The 20420-nt window shown below is 36.1% G+C and overlaps 1 protein-coding gene across 4 annotated transcripts in view; it reads right to left on the minus strand.

Moving 5' to 3' along the window:
* The window catches only part of whd (carnitine O-palmitoyltransferase whd), a 67232-nt gene extending 49526 nt beyond the window's left edge, over positions 1–17706 (minus strand). For 3 of the 4 annotated variants that reach the window (XR_014441998.1, XM_083126577.1, XM_083126575.1), the window contains exons 1-6: positions 17620–17706; positions 13846–14026; positions 11305–11441; positions 4423–4532; positions 3704–3870; positions 2529–2650 (exon numbers count right to left, since the gene is read on the minus strand). Coding sequence is in view for 3 of the 4 variants with exons in the window: in XM_083126577.1 (XP_082982703.1) it covers positions 2529–2650; positions 3704–3870; positions 4423–4532; positions 11305–11441; positions 13846–13986 (677 nt within the window). In the remaining variant the exon portion in view is untranslated. The other variant, XM_083126576.1, reaches the window with a different exon arrangement.
* Positions 17707–20420: the final 2714 nt, after the last annotated feature.

Here is a 20420-nt window from a genome sequence, read left to right on the forward strand (position 1 = left end):
GCCACAAACCATGCGAAGATTCAAGTGAATTGTCTAGAAGGAATTCTAAGAATATGTGATTTTTCAGAATTTGGAATAAATATCATAGCAGTTGTTTCAAAAGAAGAGGAAAATTCAAAAACAGACCAAAGGTCCAGCCAAGCCTTAACAAGAGGAAAATCTTCAGGGTAAAAATCAAGAACTTGTATAACCATGGAATTTGTCCATTATGTGTATTAGATCCTTGTTTACAAATTGCTAATACTTACACAAGATCAAATTTACAAGGGAATTATAAGTTTTACATGTTATAAATACTAAATGACATACATGAAGAAATAATTTTTTACACAAATATTTTCTAACACCACATGCTGGGCAGAACATGTTCACCTTATCACTCAGAGAGCAGACACAAGACATAATAATAATTAGAGACCGGATGTTAGGCAAAATGCCTATTCTTTCCTGTTAGAGATATGATGAAAACGAATGTTGCGAAGGCCAGGGGGGAGGGATTAGCTTCATTTAAAGGCAATTTAATTTTGCCTATTTCAGGCATTTGCTTTAAACTTTTCCCGGCTATTCTGCACATAACATGTCTCGCGCATGCTCTCCATCGAGTTGCAGAGGAAATTCATGTTTCATTTCCCGAAGTTGACTCTTCAATTTCCAAGGCTAAGAAAATATTCCTCAAAGCACCATCCCGGGTTCTTTTGTTTAAAGAGACAACCTCTGAACTTGATTTGTCGCCACAGCCAATACTTAGATGGGGTACTTGGATATCTGCTGCAGTATATAACGCGACCAACTATCAGAAGGTGGCTGAAGTAATTAACTCCCTATCTGAAGATGATGCAACATCAATTTGTGTAACACAGCGTTTTGAACAATTCTGTTGTGCGAAACGACTTAGGATTCATCACCACCCATTATTCAAATTTGCCAGACAATGACATTACTGGAAGAGAGAAGTGAAACAAGTTCTAAAAGGTGAAAATATACAAACTGAGTTAGATCCACATGTTCGCGCGTGCTTTAAGTATGCTCCGGTAACATCTGTGGAGGTGGAAAGATCATTTTCAATTCTAAAAAATGTGTTGTCCGATCGCAGACATAACTTGTCGGTTGATCACTTGAAGAAATACCTTGTTGTGATGTGCAACCACAATTAGTGCTTCTTATTCAGAGACTGCCAAACCGTACAGTACAAACTTGAAATGCATTTAAACAGTTTCATATTTCGAACTGCTGTGTGGAATATATAGTGTAAATTGTTAACTGAATAACCCCGTGTGCAGTGATAAAGTGTATATTTAAATAATTTGTGTACTGGTTGGAAGTAGCCAAAAATTTATTTTGTCAGACTATCGTGTGTAGCCATTATACAATGGAAAATTTTGGGCTGACGTGACTCCTGTTTGCAGTGATTTATTAAAAAACTCAATATGCTGACCAAGGCAGAAATTTATTTTATTATAAAACATAAACTAGACGTAACGTTTCAACCTTCTATTCTATTTTCTTGGCCTCCTTCCATTTTCTCACTAGTGTTCTCTTCTCCCTTCCTATCTGATTAGCCTCATCCCACTCTATGTCATGTCCTGAAGAAAGGTGAAGAAGACCCAATGAACTGGAATGGAGGACTGAAGATAAAGAATGGAAGAAGGTGTCAGAAAGAGTGGAAAGAGGAGAGAAGAAGGAAGAAGAATGAAGGAAAAAGAGCATGAGATAAAGATAAAGAGTCCAACCACATTCCAGATGAAAGAAAATGCTTAGCTAAATCGCCTTTCAGGTGAAAGTACAGTTGACAAGAGAAAGCCACCTGCTAGAATGTTCCAGAACAACTTTCTAATAGTCTGGAGGGGAGTAATTTTTGTGTATATAGATTGTCCTGTTTTGTACCTTGTTACATTTGTACTTGGTGCATAGTCTGAAGAAGATCTTGCTAGAAGGTTGAAACGTTACGTTTAGTTTATGTTTTATAATTAAATAAATTTCTGCCTTGGTCATCATATTGAGCTTTTCATATCATGGAAACAAGGCTTAATGGTGTTATGATTTATTAAGTACAATATTGGACTGCTGTCTCTAATGATGAGCTCCTGGTTTATTTTAAGCAACTATAAAGAATGTACAGGTATGTTTCTATATTTTTTAAACACCTATTTCTTTTTGTATGTCTATCTTCATTATTTTGAGTTAAATTTCATTGCCTTTTTGTATTTTAATGCCTATTTTGAAAATTATAAGTGCTTATTTGCTTTGCCTATTTTATATGTTTTTACTGCCTAAACATCCGGTCTCTAATTATAATAAAAGAAACTTTAAAAGTTCCACTTCACTAGCTTACAATGAGTACTGTCAGTGATAAAATGAGAAAGTTAAGAACTTTTTCCAATAATAACACTAAAACAAAAATAGACATGAAATTGTTATTTACATCAAGACAAAGACCATGCAGATGCATTGTTTCATTTAAAAGGATATATTAAGTCTCTTGATAGAAGACATGACAAACTATTCAACTATTACTGAATGTGACTCACCATGATTTTAAAAGAAGGTATCGTTGGAGCTTCACTCCAATCTCTGTTTGGAACTCCCTTGCTAATTTCTCCATTCGAGCCTGTTCCTCGTCTGTATGTAATGGACGGACACTTCGTAAATACTGAAAACAAAACAGACTAAGATGCAATTTCTCATGTTAAATAGATAAGGGTCATGAAAATACATAATTCAGCTAGTTACATACACTGGAAATTCAAATTACTCCCAAAACACACTTAAACCAGTAAAAAAAAAAAAAAGTCAGATACTAAAAACTTTCAAATGAGACCACTATAAAGACTTCTGGAATAGACCTAATATTAAAATTATTATGGACGATTCAGCATTTAAACTTAAAGGATGTTCCAATAAGAATGCATGATTTAATTTTGTAATAAAACAGATAATTTATTGAAAAAAAAAATGTAGAATCAAGGAAACATTTGTCAGATATTTCATCTGTGCTGCATTTTGAAATAAAAATCATACGGATCCCATTGGGGCACCCTTCATTTGCAACCCTTACATGTTAGTAAACTGAAATAACAATTACCTTCAATAAGGAAGTGTGGGCCAAATATTTTGCTAAATAGGGGTTTGGGACAGTAAATTTTGAAATTAAAAAAGTTCAAGATAGGAAATGTTTTCCATTTCCTGGCAAAGTCCGGATGGGATGGGAAATGATAAGAATTTTCTGTTATTAACCAAACTCTTACATAATATTTCTTCCTGAAGTGGCAGTGGCATTTTGTAGAAAGTTACGGTGCAGAAAACTTGCAAGAATTGATCACTTTCAATACACGACGATTAAATTTCCCGACTGTTTGGGATCCTGAAAATCGGGAAAAACATAATTTTCTGATGCCAGTCCCAATGTTCAGGGATTCTTGGTCTTCAATAAAACCAATATGAGAGAAATTAATTTCTCAACATCAACAAATTAATTACACTGCATGACGAAAACACACCAGAAATAATAACAATAGGAAATAATTGAGAACGTAGAGAATAAGGATTATCCTGCATTCAATATTAACTCAACATTATCCACTGAATGCCATTTTCAGGGTGGATGGGTGGAAGAGAGGCTTGACATTGAAGTGGTATCTATACCTTCCCTTACTCTTAAACTTCCTGTTCTTAAAACTGCTCACAATTGAGGAAAGAAGCTTACCCGCTTCATTGTATCACTGAGAGATGGCAGTGGTAATCTCGGCAGAGAGCCTTGGAAGCTGTACAACATAGGCTTGTTTCCACCTGATAAAAGTTTTACAAACAGGAACCAGAACCTCGTCTCTCTGGATATCATGCGACCCTTGCCACGTTCTTCATACATCCAACCTGAACAGAAAGAAAGAAACGAAAATCAATTCTGGTCTGATTTAACACTTGTTATACATGATAAGCAACTTTGAGAGAAAAACAATTACATATTATTACATCTTTTACGTTGAAACCCATTCAAAATATATCTAAGAAGATAGAATAGAATAGAAAAGTCGATTTTATTTACTACAGACATGCATACAAAACATTTCCTGCATTTGAAACAACTGAGACACACTCAAGGTAATGCATATTTTAATTCTACATTTTTCTTCTCAATAATTCACATGTATGAAGTAATCATTATCTCACGTTCATCTCAAGTTAGAATGAAATTTGACACAAAATAATCCCTAATTGAACAGTGAGTGAGTGAACAAATGTCCTTGACCAAAATTAATATTTCACTCTATGCCACCTAACCAACAAATCAAACCTCTGACTTCACTACAATTAATACCTATTATGTTTCAAAAAAATCCTACTTGAGAACAATTTCTAATTTTTTCATTATGCTAATTCAAAAGTTTCAATATTTCAGGAGAAAAAAAACTAGCAGCACCTTACCTTTATATATAAGTAGCAATTTCAATGTATAACGTATGGAATATATTATAAACAGCCACAATACGACTCCTAGCAAGGCACATCCTGTTAGTTCCCATGTAAAAGTAGTTCTGAAATTTAAAACACAAAAAAATATCAAAACTCAAAAAAGTTATGAATTTTACTTCCATCCTGAATGAATTATAGTATCACTTGAAGCAATGGGGGTTGACTTCACATGATCTTGGCCAAGAAGGTTCTAAGACAGTCCTGGTCTGGGCATTGTGGGTACCCCTTTCATCAATTTAGTCTAATCATCATTCATGATCGCAATTACTCTACAAGGCAGAAACAAAATGACAAAAAAATAGAAAAATACAAATGTGAATGCATTTCTTTAATCCTCGGTAAATTTAAAGAAAAACAATTTTCTAAACTGATCCATGACATTTACGTGAGATGCGTCATCAAATAAATTATCTAGGTGAAAAAGATGGTGCAGCATTGGCATTAATACTTACTTCAATAATAACATATGATAATCTGAGAAATCAAAACATTTTTTATCATCTTATTAAGGTCAAAATTAAGTCATACAATATTTCTTTATAATTTACATAAATGCAAATAATGACTTGCATTCAAATAAAAAGATTTTTCATAATTCAAATAGTCCTACTGAATACAACACAGCAAAAAAAGATAAAGCGGCTACTGGGTTTTTACGATCTTTCATTTTACTAGAAGAGATATTGTTAAGATAAAAGTTATTTTAGATTATCACAATGTTCCAACAACCTGCTTACGCATGATAAAACAGTGAAACATTCTTTCATATCCTAAAGGTGAACCTAACCCCAGCATATTGCACAGTGCCATGATGGTGCACGGAGAATATAGATATAAGGTTTGCCCACATTCTCAATCTCGGCAATAGTGGATGTGATGTGATCAGCACCATTCTCCACCCATCTTTGCCTGCACATGAGTCCCAAAGATAATTTAGGCCTAGGGTCATTGCTCAAAAGATTTTCACCTGAGATAACCCATCCTACACATCGAACCTGGATCTTCCATAGACAATCAGATGCCCAATCAACTGCACCCACATCGTATTTTAAAAGACACAAAACAAGCTCTGTTACTAATTGTTAAACAAGTAACTGATGACAAACACAATTGCTTTATGGGCATCTAATAAAAATGATCCAGTATCACATGCAAGTTATTGCAGACATTCATAAATATAAACACTGTGCACCAACCAAAAATGGTGGCATGTTAGAGAACGAGCTTGTTTCAATACAAACAATTTAATTTAGTTTTGTTTGAAATGCCAAGAAAAGTCTGAAAGCCTTAATCCAGCATTAGGAACAAACAATAATACGAGGCATATTTTTAAAGTAAGTTCAGTTTTGCAATTAGGCTGCTGTAGCACTGCACCCGCTGTTTCGCATATGCACGCTGTGCAACCGTTTGCCCAAGTAGACACTTGTTCAGGTGCGGTTACAATGCCTCAGACGATTGAAAGTCCCGCGGAGTGTGAACTACGCGTTGTCATTAGTTTTCTAAGTGCAGCCGAAATCCATCGGCAGATTGCAGAAGTGTATGGAGACAACGTTATGAGCGATAGCATGGTAAGAAGATGGGTGAGGGCATTTAAAGATGGCTGTACAAACGGGGACAAAGTGGGCGACTGTCCGTCAATAACGATGACCTGGTGCAGCAAGTTGATGAAAAAGTGCGCAAAAACAGGCATTTTACGATTTCATCTTTATCTATCACTTGTTCCAGCACTTAGAGAAGCACCTTGCTGGTCAGTGCTTTAACGCAGATGACAACGTGAAAACGGCTGTGCAGCAGTGGTTATTGCATCAGGCAGCCGATTTCTATGAAGATGGCATTCAGAAGCTGGTCGTAAGATACGATAAGTACCTTAATGTAGGTGGCAATTATGTTGAAAAGTACATGTAGGCCCAGGCTTTCATGTAAAAATAAAATTATTACAACATGTGTCCTTGTGTTTATAAATGTAATATCAAAATGGAACTACTTTAAAATATGCCTCGTAGAATATTCAGAATTACAAGATACAAGGGAAATGTCTTACACCAATGACACATACTACAATCACAGACACTTATGTGTTGTAACAATCCCACTGACATTCCAGGCCATCCACTCTAGGACCATGACAAAATTCAAGTATAATTCCTGGTTTTCAAGGCAAATGTTCCAAAAATTGAACGCTACAAGAAGATGCATTTCAACCTTGCGTATTACCTCCTCTCGCCCAAATACAGTATATTAGCAATATAAAGGGTCTTTGTGATTCCAATGTATCCAAAAATTCTGATCCAATTCAATTAAATGGTATATGCACTTAAAATATTTAATTTAAGGTGCAGAGTTTACATTTGCCATTTCATATGCTCAGACTTGAAATATCTGTAAACACAAGTCACAAATGTTACGGGATATACTAATCTACAAAAAATTGTTAATTATTTAAGAATTTCAAACTAAAGTTTGCCTAATCAAATTCAATTTAATTTATCTTGCAATAAACTTCCATCTGTCAGATATATTCTTCTGCAAAAGACACTAACAAAGTAAACGGATTGAGTGTTCTGTTTTATTTTAGACACAGCTTTCTTTTCCTTCCTTGATAAAGAGAAAAGCTAAACTGTGAAATAGTTTTCATCTGTTCGAACAAAACCTGAGAAAAATATAATACAGGGAGGTTATTTCAGTCGTTCACCGCCAGCGTGTCGGCCGTTCGGCGGACTCTTCATGCAACAGGTCCCGGCAAATTGCATTACAGGAAGTCCGTAACAGAAACCGCTTGTTTTCTAATGTTTCCACTTTTCACAATTACAGTTACAATTACAATTGAAATAAGCACTTAACTTGTCGCAAGGATTGCAGAAAAAGGTGCCCTCGCAATTACAAATATTTCTGGCACCTTATTTCTGACATCTAATCTTAGATTAGTCATCGCTGCTTTATCCTCAGTTGTCGCGACAGCGCCTGCAGCTTATCGGGGGTTGGGTGAGTTGTCAGCCGCAAGAGGGCGCTTCATACAGCACGTGTCGGCAGTGATGCCAACCGTAGGGACATGTCCCTCCGCATAGGGACTTTTCACTAAATTTCGCCTGCGTAGGAACGTAGGGACAGATTTTGCCAAATGAGGGAAAACGTAGGTACTTTTTTCAATCTTGGTAAATTACATTTTATGAATTAGTTTATCTGGATACTTTAGCGAGGAGGAGAAAAAAGAACTAACTAACAAATCTCCATCAGAATTTTGGAACATGTTATCGGTTACCAAAAACTTTCAAGGCAAGTTCCTTTTTGAAAACATTTCCACTCTCGCGAAAATAGTGCTAACATTGCCGCATTCTAACGCGGAAACGGAAAGAATATTTTCAATGTTAAGTGATACAAAAACAAAAAAGGGAAATAAAATGGGACCAAAATTGTTAAAGAATGCAGGAAATACAGCATCACCAACCAACATCTATCTCTTCACAGCAGCAGCATGTATGACTTCAAATAACATAATCAACAGTAAACGACTCAACGTTATTCATTAGGGGTGTGCTGGATTCTTTACTTTAAAAAGTCGTTAATTCTCGACGTTTTCTGCCTTGTAGGTTTCTGGAACTTATCGAAAGTTGTAAGTTTTTATTCTAGAAATGCAAAAACAATCACTTAAAGTGAAAATGACTTGTAAAATTCGAGATTTCCAGTGCTTCGGGAAATTTCGAACATTTCCCGTCCAGAAAATTTTCCGACTTGGTCGGGAAATTGCAAATTTTTCAGTCCCGAATGTCGGGATTTAAAAAAATTACCGTCCCGATCCCATCCCGACCCAAAAAATTCTGTCCAGCACACCCCTATTATTCATTAAGGCAAGAATTTACAATACCGGACCCTTCTGTAATTTCTATGCTACGTCTTATACTCACGAAATAATTATTCGTGATTATTTATCTCAAGTTAACATGTTGGGGTGAGGGGGAAAAAATGTTCATTAACGTGTAGAAGTTGTAAAATAAGCTTTTCAATTCTCGCAATGATTCTCCGTATACAAGTATGGTAGCCATATTTGTTGATATGAACAAATTAAAATTAGTTACGCTGTCTACAGCGTTGCCACACTGTTGATTTCATACTTGGAGAGCATGGATCGTGTAAGAATGGTGGAAGAGAACAGTAAAAAAGTTGTTAATGTTGTACAGATTGTTAGGTGGAGTGTGCAGGAGGATGGCTGTGGGCTAATTAATAAACTTATGGATTTCAGTATATTGCCCAAAGAACGTGCTTACATGTGACAGCGACAATCACGATGTAGAAGAACTGATTTGATTACAGGTAAATTTGGCAACAGTACATCAATCATAAAATTGCAGGATACGAAAATAGCGTCTTCGATGATGAACGTTTGCCGTTAAAGTGCTACGAAAATAATATTATTTATCGGTTCGTAATCACAATTACCGCAAAACCATTCAGGAATAGCCCCACTGACCATTCTCGGTAAGTTTAGGTTAAGTTAGGTTAGGCAAACATAGTTAAAATTTGGGCTCGAAAAAAACATGCACGGGTAGCCCAACAAACCATTGACGGATAGCCCCACGAACCATTCAGGTACGGTTAGGTTAGGTTAGGATAGGCAAACATAGTTAAAATTTGGGGTCGTAGTAATATCAGGAATGTATATTTCGTTTTTTAAGTATTGGAAACACAAAATCTTCCGGTAAATAATAAGCAATCGTGCTGATCGCGGACCACTCAATGTCACTTATTTTGCAATTTCTACACGTGACCCCCCAAATTTTAACTTCAAATTCGTGATTAGGAGCCCTCAATTAGTGAGTATGCGAAATATTACAAAAAATCGGGGAGAGGTCCTGTATTGTAAATTCGCTCCTTCATTAATTGTGGAAGCACCGAGCAGAAAGATTTGGTAAGTAAATGTGTATATTTTATCTTCTGTTTGCATGCTCATGAGGTGTTTTTTTTTAGTCACTTTACTTGGCGTAGGGACATTTGGTCAGTTGTAGGGACATTTTGACTACGTCTGTAGGGACATTGCCGAAAAATGGTTAGCAACACTGTCGGCTACCAGACGTCAGTGTACGTTCATGTTCACTTCTGTTCATTTATCAGTACGCGTGTTGCTTATACTGTGTTATTGTAATGTGCTTACTCGTGGCCAGTGCTTTATTGTGTGTTAATTGTTATTCATTCATTACTTATGTCGTTAAACAAATATAGTCTTGAACATAGAGTTTTTATGTACGATAATTACGTGAAAACGAATTCTTGCAGAAAAGTGGTCAGGGAATTACGATAGACAGGATCTCTTGAACCTAAGAAACGTGTTGTATTGCTGTTGAAGGAGGTCATTTTTAACATCTCTTATAACACAGGAGGTTAGTGATCATCATTATTATTACTTTTAAATATCATTTTATGCTTTCGGTTTGCTTTATGCGCCGGGATGCTGTCTTCCCTTTCTGACAACTGACGATAAAGTAGCGATGTCTAATCTAAGATTTTCTGTCAGAAATAAGGTGCCAGAAATATTTGTATTTGGGAGGACACCTTTTCCAGCATCCTTGCGACAAGGTACGTGCTTATTTCAATTGTAATTGTAACTGTAATTGTGAAAAGTGGAAACATTACAAAACAAGCGGTTTCTGTTACGGACTTCCTGAACGCAATTTGCCGGGACCTGTTGCATGAAGAGCCCGCCGAACGGCCGACACGCTGGCGGTGAACGACTGAAATAACCTCCCTGTATTAACCAGCCATACTTCATTTTAACATTTAGCAGACAGAGCCTCACATGCATGGATAGCCTCTTTGAACAGGAACTTTTCAAGTGTGCTCTTTTAAAACTTGCCATGATGTACAAAAAAATGTAGTTCGAGAACTAATTGTCGTAGAGGAATGGAACTGGTTTTGTCGGAATGACAGGGCTTTTAGTGGAGGTGAAATTTATACTTGTACCTCCCAATAACAAAAGTAATGGAAGAAGACAAAGAAAAAAATGATTTTTTTCCAAAAAAATTAATATTGGTACATCCCTGTAGCCACCACAATAGACCAAAGTGAAGGGAAAAATGTAGTGTGTAGCAGTGGTACATTCCTACACCCATGCAAAGTTGCAATGAAAATAGGCAGATACTTCTTTGGGGAAGGGGGGGGGGGCAATAACAATGTAAATGTGGCAGTATTGCCAGCTTGAACAAAATTTGCAGGAAAGCACGACAAAATATCACTCTTTGATGATATGTAATGAGATGACTGTCCTTCAATTTTCATAAAAATAAAAAAAATATGCAACATTTTGAAAGTCATAATTGTGGGAAATTTTTAAAATTGGGCCTTTGCTCCTGGACCGCTAATTGTCCCACATTGTTGAAGTGTTCTTTTGTTCTCGTTATTACATGTACAATTTAAATATATCAGAAAAAAAGAGGTGGTTGAGGAGTTATAGCCAATTTTATAAAATCTATCCCGTAATACTGTCAGAAACAAGGGTATTATTTTTAATTTGATTATGTCATAACTTCATACGTGTACAAATGAACAAAAAAGACAGAACTGAAATATCATGTGTAGTTTTCAAGAAATGGCACGTTAATTACAGCTGTGTGGTGATAGGAAAATGTTTTTCCATACGTTCTCTAACATGTTTACAGCTGGTGGGAAGACTTTTTCCCGTCTATCCACTCAAGGTTAAAAAATAACAAACTTGTAGGCAAATTCTATACAAAATAGCACTGTTGATCTCATTGAAGAGTGGGATTTTGTTACAAAAACTTAAATTAAAGAAAAAGCTTAATGCCTAAATTTAACAATAAATAAAGTGCCTGTGTAAGTACTTACCCTGGTAGATATTTGACAAGATAAGCTACTAAGTCAGAAGAAAAGCGAATTTGACTAAAATACAAAGCAGCAATAATGGCTATCGTTCCCCATAAGCTGTGCAATGGTGCTGGGTATACTCCAGTTTTTATGTTGTTCTGTAAACAAGAATAGTTTATTAAACAAATTGTCTCTCATAATCTGTAAAGAATACAAAATATACTTGTCATTCACATTTTCTTAAGATCCTTGTACTGATATACCAGCGATAAATATCTAAACAAATTACCAAATAAATATTTTATAAAAAATGTTTATTAATGTTTGTTCCTCACCTCTATCCATCTTGGTCTCATAGAACTCGATAAAAATGGGTCACTACATTTGAAGATTGTTGGCAAAAGAGTGACTTTTCCAATCTTGCGAGCGCTTAAAAATTAAGCTCATATACGCTCTAATATAGTGTGCAGTTTAAAAAGGGTGGAGGTAAGTCACTGTTGGATGCATAAAGCATCCAAATAACTTTATTTCTTTGAAGAACAGCTTAATGAGACTTAAATGGGTAGAGAAAGAACACACATGGTGTTTCCGGTGTCATTGTTTGAATTATTGTTTTCAACCCACTTTATGCTAATCAACACTGGTCTACAGTTCAAAGTAGGATCTGAACCACTGTGCCTCCACTGGGTTTTTCCAGTGTCATGTCTTTGACTTAGCAAGTATCACAGGCATAGGTTATTATTTTAGTTAAAAGATGTTGCTAACATTGTTTCCTTTTTGCCTTGGATTGACCCAATATCCCTATTATGGTTTTAATTCTGGAAATACACTATTTGTAACAGGACTAACAAGTCAGAAGCTGTTTTCCAGTTTTCAACTAAATCGTCCAACAGATTAAATAGACTACATGCATGCGCACTTCTTTGTCACTCTATCACATAGAACTTCCAATCAGTGGTGTGTACTCCCATTATAACTGATTATTTTGAGGACTATTTATTCCGAGAAGGAGGAGGATGAGATATTAACACCTGTCGGGCAAAATGAACTGTCCTTACTACACAGTTTGTAAAGGGACAAAGAAAAAATGTGGTGTAGTTTTCGAGCAGTGTTTGCTGACTCTTCGAGTGAAAGGCCGCGTTACTTTGCACGTTGGCTGCAGAAGTTTACATGCAGCAGTTGGCGTCGAGGTTTCTGGAAAGGGAGACTTCCCGAACTTCATCATGCTATCTGCAGCAAGTCGCAGTTATTCATGCACTGTTTTTGTTGAAGTTGTTTGCCTAGTTCATGGTTAACAGTGACCTGTGTTCCGGTGATGTTTGAGTGATTGGAAAAAAGAGTGTGCAGAATTTTACTTGAATACAGACCGTTCTCTCATGGCAATTTTTACAGTGTGAGAAGTGAAAGTTTGTAGATGTGAACTAGAGAATGGCTAGTCGAAAAGGTGGCGGCATTTTGACCAAGTTTGACCTTTAAATTACGAATTTGGCGGTGCGTCACTTTGAGGATAGACGTCGAAGATCTTTGGTGGAAAGAAGATATCAAGGAGCTTCTGCAAAAAATGTTTCCCCTGATGTTGAGAGCTCTCGAAATGTGTACTTCCGTATCGAAGAGTTGATCAGAGATAAAGTAAAAGTGCAGCGCTGAGTACCTCTCGCAAACCTAGATGGTTCTCGTAAGTAAAGGTCGACCATATTCCTTTTTGAGGCTAAAAGAGTTTATTTTCTGTTTAATAACTTATATGTTACTTTTAGTTTCCCGCCTTAGATTAATCTAAGCCAACTAGAGGTAACTTTCGTATTAGTTTCAACTACGTAAAACAAAACCCTCCAGCTTTCCAGGTCAAATTTTAATTTTGTTAAATGCTATAATTTGGAAGTTCGTAATAAAAACCACTAAATAATTCTTGGGGTTTCTTAAGCAGTTTTAAAATGTAAAACAAAAATCTGTTCTAGCATAAATGAAACTGCGTCGCAAAAAGCCCGAATAACCTTTTAATGTTATACCATGTTAATTGGTATACCACCAGTAAACCAACATTTTTTTATATGTATAGAAATTGTCCCAAAATTTGGAGTTGTCAGAGTTCTGTTTTTGTTGCACTCTTATGCCTGCATTTCTATTATATCTAATTAATATATGCAATAAATAAGAATTGTTCCTGTAAACCAGGTCAAATTTTCAGAATACACAAAAATAGAAAATTAAATTTGAAAAAAAAAAAAAAAAATGCCCACACGTCATCTTGTAAAACTACCGCGTGGTTGCTACACTGACAAGGGGTTACATAATCAAACACACGGAACATTTGATTCACGTAGTCGATGGTAATGGTGTCACGAGCTGTCGTGCAACGGAGATACATGAATGTCGAAAAATTCCTTATTTACAGGCCGAATAACTTGCACAATTAAAAAAAAAAACACTTTTCCCAGCTTCAGAAAGTCCACAAGAACTAAATTCCGTAAGTACTTTCTCGTCTTTTCTCCTGTAAATTTCCAGAAATGTGTTTCCACTATATCTAATCATTGCCATCATATATTATCAACTTCTTTTAAATACCTTAAATCGTGCAAGCCTCTTCTTCCATGAACGCACTCCAGACTGCCACACAAGCTGCAAAACTTCCCGATCAAAATTGACATCCACGCCATCATGGGTGACAGTGAAGGAGAAGGCAACAGCTGAATGGGCTTCTGCCATGGTTATGCCTCAATAGAAGTCACCACCAAATCACCAGTGTCTGTACCAAAGACAAATAAGCAGGAGATAAATACAACACACACGGAAATAAAAAAAAAAGCATGACCTTCAAGAATTACATTAATATTTTTCAATCGGTACTTGTTTACTATCCTTCGGACACATTTATTATATTTTACAGAAGAAACAACTTACCGTAATAAGTTGCTGTAGCATGGTCGAACATCGGGAAGGTGTTTTGTGTGATGTGGGAATGTTTCAGAGCTGAAATTCATGTTGTTTGTTGAAAATTAATTCTCCGACGGAGAATAGCTAGCCCCACGAACCACTGACGCGTGGATAGGTTAGTTCTGTTAGGTTAGGAAACATAGTTAAAATTTGGTGTCGTGTTAGTATCAGGATCTAGAAATTGGAAATAATTGCGAACCATTGGCTCTAGCCCCACGTACCATTGGCACGTGGTTAGGTTAGTTCTGTTAGGTTAGGAAACATAGTTAAAATTTGTGTTCTGTTAGTATCAGGATCTAGAAATTGGAAATAATTGCGAACCATTGGCGCATGGTTAGGTTAGTTCGTCTCAGGCAAGCGAAAATGCCTATCAGAAAGACTTACTGGTAATGTGAAAAATTGCAATTAATTTCATCAAAAGAACGTTGATACACCTTCAGGAATGTTCCGCGAAGCAGATACGTAAGTACGAATGTCAAAAATTGAAGAAACTAAGTAGTTATAGGTGTCCGAAGGATAGTAAACAATTACAGTCACCTGTGGTGTAATTTTGGATTGTTAAGTCTGGTGTTATATTCACTTGCATAAAGCCTTTCAGGGTAACAGAGGTACATTACTTCACCATCATAACACATCTCCACGAACTAACAACAACAGAAAACAGTCACAAACAACATTATTGTTATGAAACATGCACATTTTTTAAAACTTTCTGGTGGGGGTACAGTGTCAAGGGTATCCACATAATCTAGATCAACTGGAGTGTCAGAACTGCCAATGTTACATCCCAGCATTGATTTTATTTTCAGTACGTTTTGACACCAATTTCTGATAGTTAATCATCTTTGAATTTCATGACTTACTTCAAAATCGATACATATTTATTGGTTTTATTATTTATTTTACTTCATTTGTCATTTTCGATGTTCTGTGAAAACCTAAAAAAAAAAAAAAAAGTGTAAATATGTGATATAGCCCGAACAGATTTCTTCAAATTTACAGGAGAAACTACTTACTGAAATCAGTTCCTGTAGCATTGTCGAAGTTCTTTGAGGTATTTTCTTTCGTGGAAACTGAAAACTTCACCATAGAATGCTGCAGAACAAGAAATAATCACTTTTTATGTAAGAAACTTGCACTTTCTGTAAAGCGACAACATTTTGACATTGTTTCCATTATGTTCCTGCAGATGGCGCGAGTGTCGAAAGTCACACGGTCTCGCCAGTGTTTCCAAACATGCCTTTTTTTTTACGAGATTTTTTTTCTTTTTTTAAACTATGCTTACCTAACCTAACCTTGCCAGAAATGTTCCATGGGGCAATCGTGAATGGTTTTTTGGGGCTATCCGTCAATGGTTTGTGATGACGTAATGAACACGAAAGTAGGTATTTTTCGGTTAAGAAGGTTGAAACACTGCATACTCACTCCGAATCAACAAAACACAAGCACGATGTGTGATGATCCATAACGAGTGCACGCCATATTGTCTGTTACCCAAGCGGAACAAGGAAGACAAATAATGACTCTTAATATGAAAAGTTGACACTATTTTATAGAAAAAGGCATCACTTCACCTCAAAGAATCTTCCGCAATGCAGAATAGGTAAGTATCAATGCTAAAATGAACGAAATAAACGAGTGAGAAAAATGCACAAAATAAACGAGTGAGAGGTGTTCGGGGGTAATTGTCTGTTATATCGGAGAGAAATTTCTATCGAATATGTTCAGTTTTAAATGGTTCGTACTTACCAATTGTGTATTGCGGAACATAGTTGAAGGTGACATTATGCTTGTTACAAGAAAATAACTTCGATTTTTCACATTGCGAGTAATTCTTCCGTTGGATCATCGCACGTCGTGCTTGTGTGTTGTCGATTTGTAGTGGGGTATGCAGTGTTTCAACCTTCTTAACCGAAAAATACCTACTTTCGTGTTCATTATGTCATCACAAACCATTGACGGATAGCCCCAAAAACCATTCCCGATAGCCCCAAAAAAACATTCACGATAGCCCCACGAACCATTTCCGGCAAGATTAGGTTGGGTTAGGTAAGCATAGTTAAAGAAACAAAATTCTGGTAAAAAAAAAAAGGCACATTTGGAAACACTGGCGAGACCGCATGACTTTCGACGCTCGCGCCATCTGCAGGTACATAATGGAAACAACAGCATAATGTTGTCGCTTTGCACAAAATGCAAGTTTATTATATCAAAAGTGCTTATTTCTTGTTGTGCAGCCTTCTACGGTGAGAAAATACATCCAAGAACTTTCAAAATACTACAGAAACTCATTTCCGTAAGTAGTTTCTTCTGTAAAAATGAAGAAATGTGTCTCCGATATAACAGACATTTGCCTGTTTGGGCTATATCGCATAATTACCAAAAAAGTTCATTTTCTCCAGTGTTAAAGCTGCAATCATTGCATTTCATAATTAAAAGCAATATTCTTGGCCAAAAATGATTATCATTTTTTTCAAGTCCACATCATGCGTAGGTAGATACTCAGGACTGAATCTCTAAAGGAAAGTACTGAAGTACTGAAATATGTCGCCACATAAACCCCCTTAATTATTATTATTATTATTATTATTTTTGTATCCCTATCATATGTATTAAACCTCCACCAGATTTAGTGACAATGCTAATAATGAAGAATTCTAATCCAATCACGATAACATTTACCAAGAAACTAAACATTGTTACTAATAAATTAATCTTGATTGATTGAGTTACAAATCACTGGCCGAAATTTTTGTTAATACCTTCCAATTGATGAAAATCGACAAGTTCTTACCTGTATTATTGTTTACAAACTTGGGTATGTGTATATACCAAGGTGTGCAATACTTATAAAAAAAAGCCTCAAACTTTGTTATAAACGCTTCATCGGATGTAACAAACAATGATAAATTCTACAAGAGAAAAAAAAACCCTAATATTCCCTCAGACCTATATGTATTTCATCTACTTAATCGGAGTACACACTTGTCGTCTCTTGCCTATGAAGAACGTAGTTACGAACAACTTGCGGAAGTAAATAACATACATACATACATAGCCTAGTTCGAATTTCTACTTGAACGTATTAATTTTAAATTTGTACCTATTGATTTGATATAGCGGCAGAAGAAATAAATTATCAACAAGGAATCACAAAAATAAACTTGTATGTTACTTTTTGACTTGTTTGACCTAATCGACGAACTCACGTTAAAACTGCTCTGCTTGCAGCTGAAAAAAATCAGAACGTAGTCTGCTGTAACCTTTGAACTGAATTCAATTGTAACAAATAATCACCTAATGAGATTAGCAACATATACTTTCGCACAAAGTACAGACTGTTTCATACATGGAACACTGCAACACTTAATACTAATTAACTTTCTCTTATAAAACTGAACTCACACAATAGACCAACGATGACAAGAATTTCTCCCTCTGCAGTTTCTAGTCCCACATTACAACGAAAGGTGAACAAAACACGATCACTCGCCGAACGTATACTTCTTAATTTGTACCCATTGACACTGGGTCTTTAATGACGATATTCTACGTCATATGTGTGAACAAATTTACAGAGCTTACGTACACATGACACAAAAATGAGGGAACTTTATCCTCTTTTAATGTGGATTTTAATTAACTTTGGAAATGATTTAGAAAGCATAGCTGTGTAAGAAAACTCATGTACATGCCCAGGTCACTGGCGTACGCAGGATTTTATTTGGGAGGTGGCTGAAATTGTGGGATATTACATAGATGCGTTTTGGGGGAATAATACACAATGAAATATTTCGTAATTACCGTTTTGAATTTTGTTTTAAAAGTTGTTCAAAAATTGATTATTGATTTAGTATATTTTACTTCGCTTTTCCGTAACTTTTGGCTAATCGCAAAGATGAATGGTAATGAGGTGTATGAAGGGACAATCACAAGCATATAGCGTCGACAAAACGAGCCCCACATAGGATTATCCTCGCTGCAGATCCGGGCACCAGAGCCTTGCTAGTCTGCAAAATGCAGTTGGATGAGAGGTGGACATTTGAGTGTAGTTGCTCGAAAGACAAAGAAGGTAACCGGGGGTTATTTTAAGGAGAGTTTTCAGTTACCGCTTTGATTTCTCCCTAGTTCTTTACTGCTTTCGTTTGAAAATGTTGATTTTCTCAAAATTTCGGGAGGAGCGGTAGCCTCATCAGCTCCCCTTCGTACATCAGTGTCCAGGGATGGTGGTTGGGGGGAGGGGGACACAGTTCTCTTTAGTCCGGCAAAACTAATACAGTGGTGCGCAGACTAATTTATATTGCCTATAAACTGTAGGTCCAGTCCCGATTAGCCTTACTGTGCATAAAGTTGACTTAAAACACCAAATCAAACCAATATTGCCTATCTGGACGATGTTGGCCTAATTGTCGTAAATTCATGTTACGTTACGAAGATGAAAGTTGTGTGTGAAGATGAAATTTGAACATTATAGTTTCTAAGTATTGGGTTTTTCTATCCTGTAGCGATATTTATATTACTTAAATAAGAAAAGAAAAAAAAACAATCAATAATCTATTTGCCGTTATTGAACTACCATGAATATTACTTTATAAATTGCACATAGCTCCTCCATATTGGTTTGCAATTCTTGTTCTTGTGGGCACAGTATCGATCGCTACTGCAATCTCATTGTTATGTATAAATGTAAATAAATAAGCCTTGTAAGTTGAGAAGGTTGCATTAGAAATGGAGACTGTGTTCGGGAGAGGGTTAAGTGAAGGCCTATTTGTGGAGGAGCTCTGTAGACTGTGCCATTGATAAAGTGAACAATATATATTCTTTTACTACGTGATTACTGACTAGTGACTATTATACGCAGGGCCGGATTAACCTATGGGCAACTGGGGCAATTGCCTCGGGGCCCCCACCAAAAGGAAGATGTGAAGGGCCTCCACCAAAAAATATTTTAACCAGCTGGCTGTGCTTGTGAAAAATTACATAAGTTGTATTTTAAAAATCAAAAGAACTTCGATATTGTCGTATGTCTACACTCTTCTGGATCTAATTGTAGCATAGGTCTCAGTCGATCTGTTTGTAGATATCTGAAGCTCAGTATACTTTTTACCATGGATTGATTTGGCTGTGGTGTGGAAATAAGGCACACTTATTCAAACAATCAATTCTCAGATACGATTAAGATAATAAATAATCCCACGAAGTACATAACTTTCTTTCGTGAAACTGTCTATGTATAATATTGTACGTAAGGACCCGTTCCGCAGTACATTTCCCAATGTTGAAATTCTCTTTAGAATGTATTTGGTCTTAATGGTAACAAACTGCAGCGGAGAAAGATCTTTCTCAAAATTGAAATTAGTGAAAAACAGGCTTCGTGCAGCTATGGGACAGGATCGCTTATCCAATCTTTGTTTATTAAGCATTGAACATGAAGTTCTTCGTGAATTGGACTTTGATGATATAGTAGATGAATTTTCGGCGAAAAAGGCAGGAAAAGTGTGTGTACTATAAGTGTTATAGTACACACACTTTTCCTGCCTTTTTCGCCGAAAATTCATCTACTTTGGGAATTTTCTTGAGGAAAGTGTAGTTACTACAATTTCCCAGGGGCGTGCCGTGACCTTCCGTCATAGGCAAGCGATGGGTTAATTTTTCGTTTCGGTTAATTATAACAATTTCAAATACAATATAGGCTTACACACCCCCCCATTTATATGTGAAGTGCATATATACCGTAAAATAAAATCTTCACCGCACGGTTTTTAAAAACGAAAAACAGCCTCTCGATATAAACTCGATGTAAATTCCAACCATGAAGAAAATAACGATTTACCTGATATTTGAGGGCAACTGTAAATTAAATTACGTTCTTTTTTAACCCTGAAAATAATAAACATCCTATTAGCATAAAGTTTCGATTTTAAATAAACGGACGGGTTTCGGTTTCTGACTTAGCTAGAATTATGAATCATGACTAACAGGACGAAAGAGTGTTTATGTAATTATCATTCGCTCAATCGAATCGTAGAATTTAAATGAAAAGTACAGAAAAAATATTAAACAATCAAATTATAAATTGAAAAAAATATTACCTTCCTTAAGTTGGAATTCCTGCCGTCTGTTCTTCTTGGTGAATTAATTTATCACGTCTCCATAAAAATCTTCGCCCCTATTGCACAGCTCACTTAATAACGTGCTTTCGATTG

This window comes from Lepisma saccharinum, chromosome 8 (assembly GCF_977018435.1).
Source record: "Lepisma saccharinum chromosome 8, izLepSacc3.1, whole genome shotgun sequence".
Classification (NCBI taxonomy): domain Eukaryota; kingdom Metazoa; phylum Arthropoda; class Insecta; order Zygentoma; family Lepismatidae; genus Lepisma; species Lepisma saccharinum.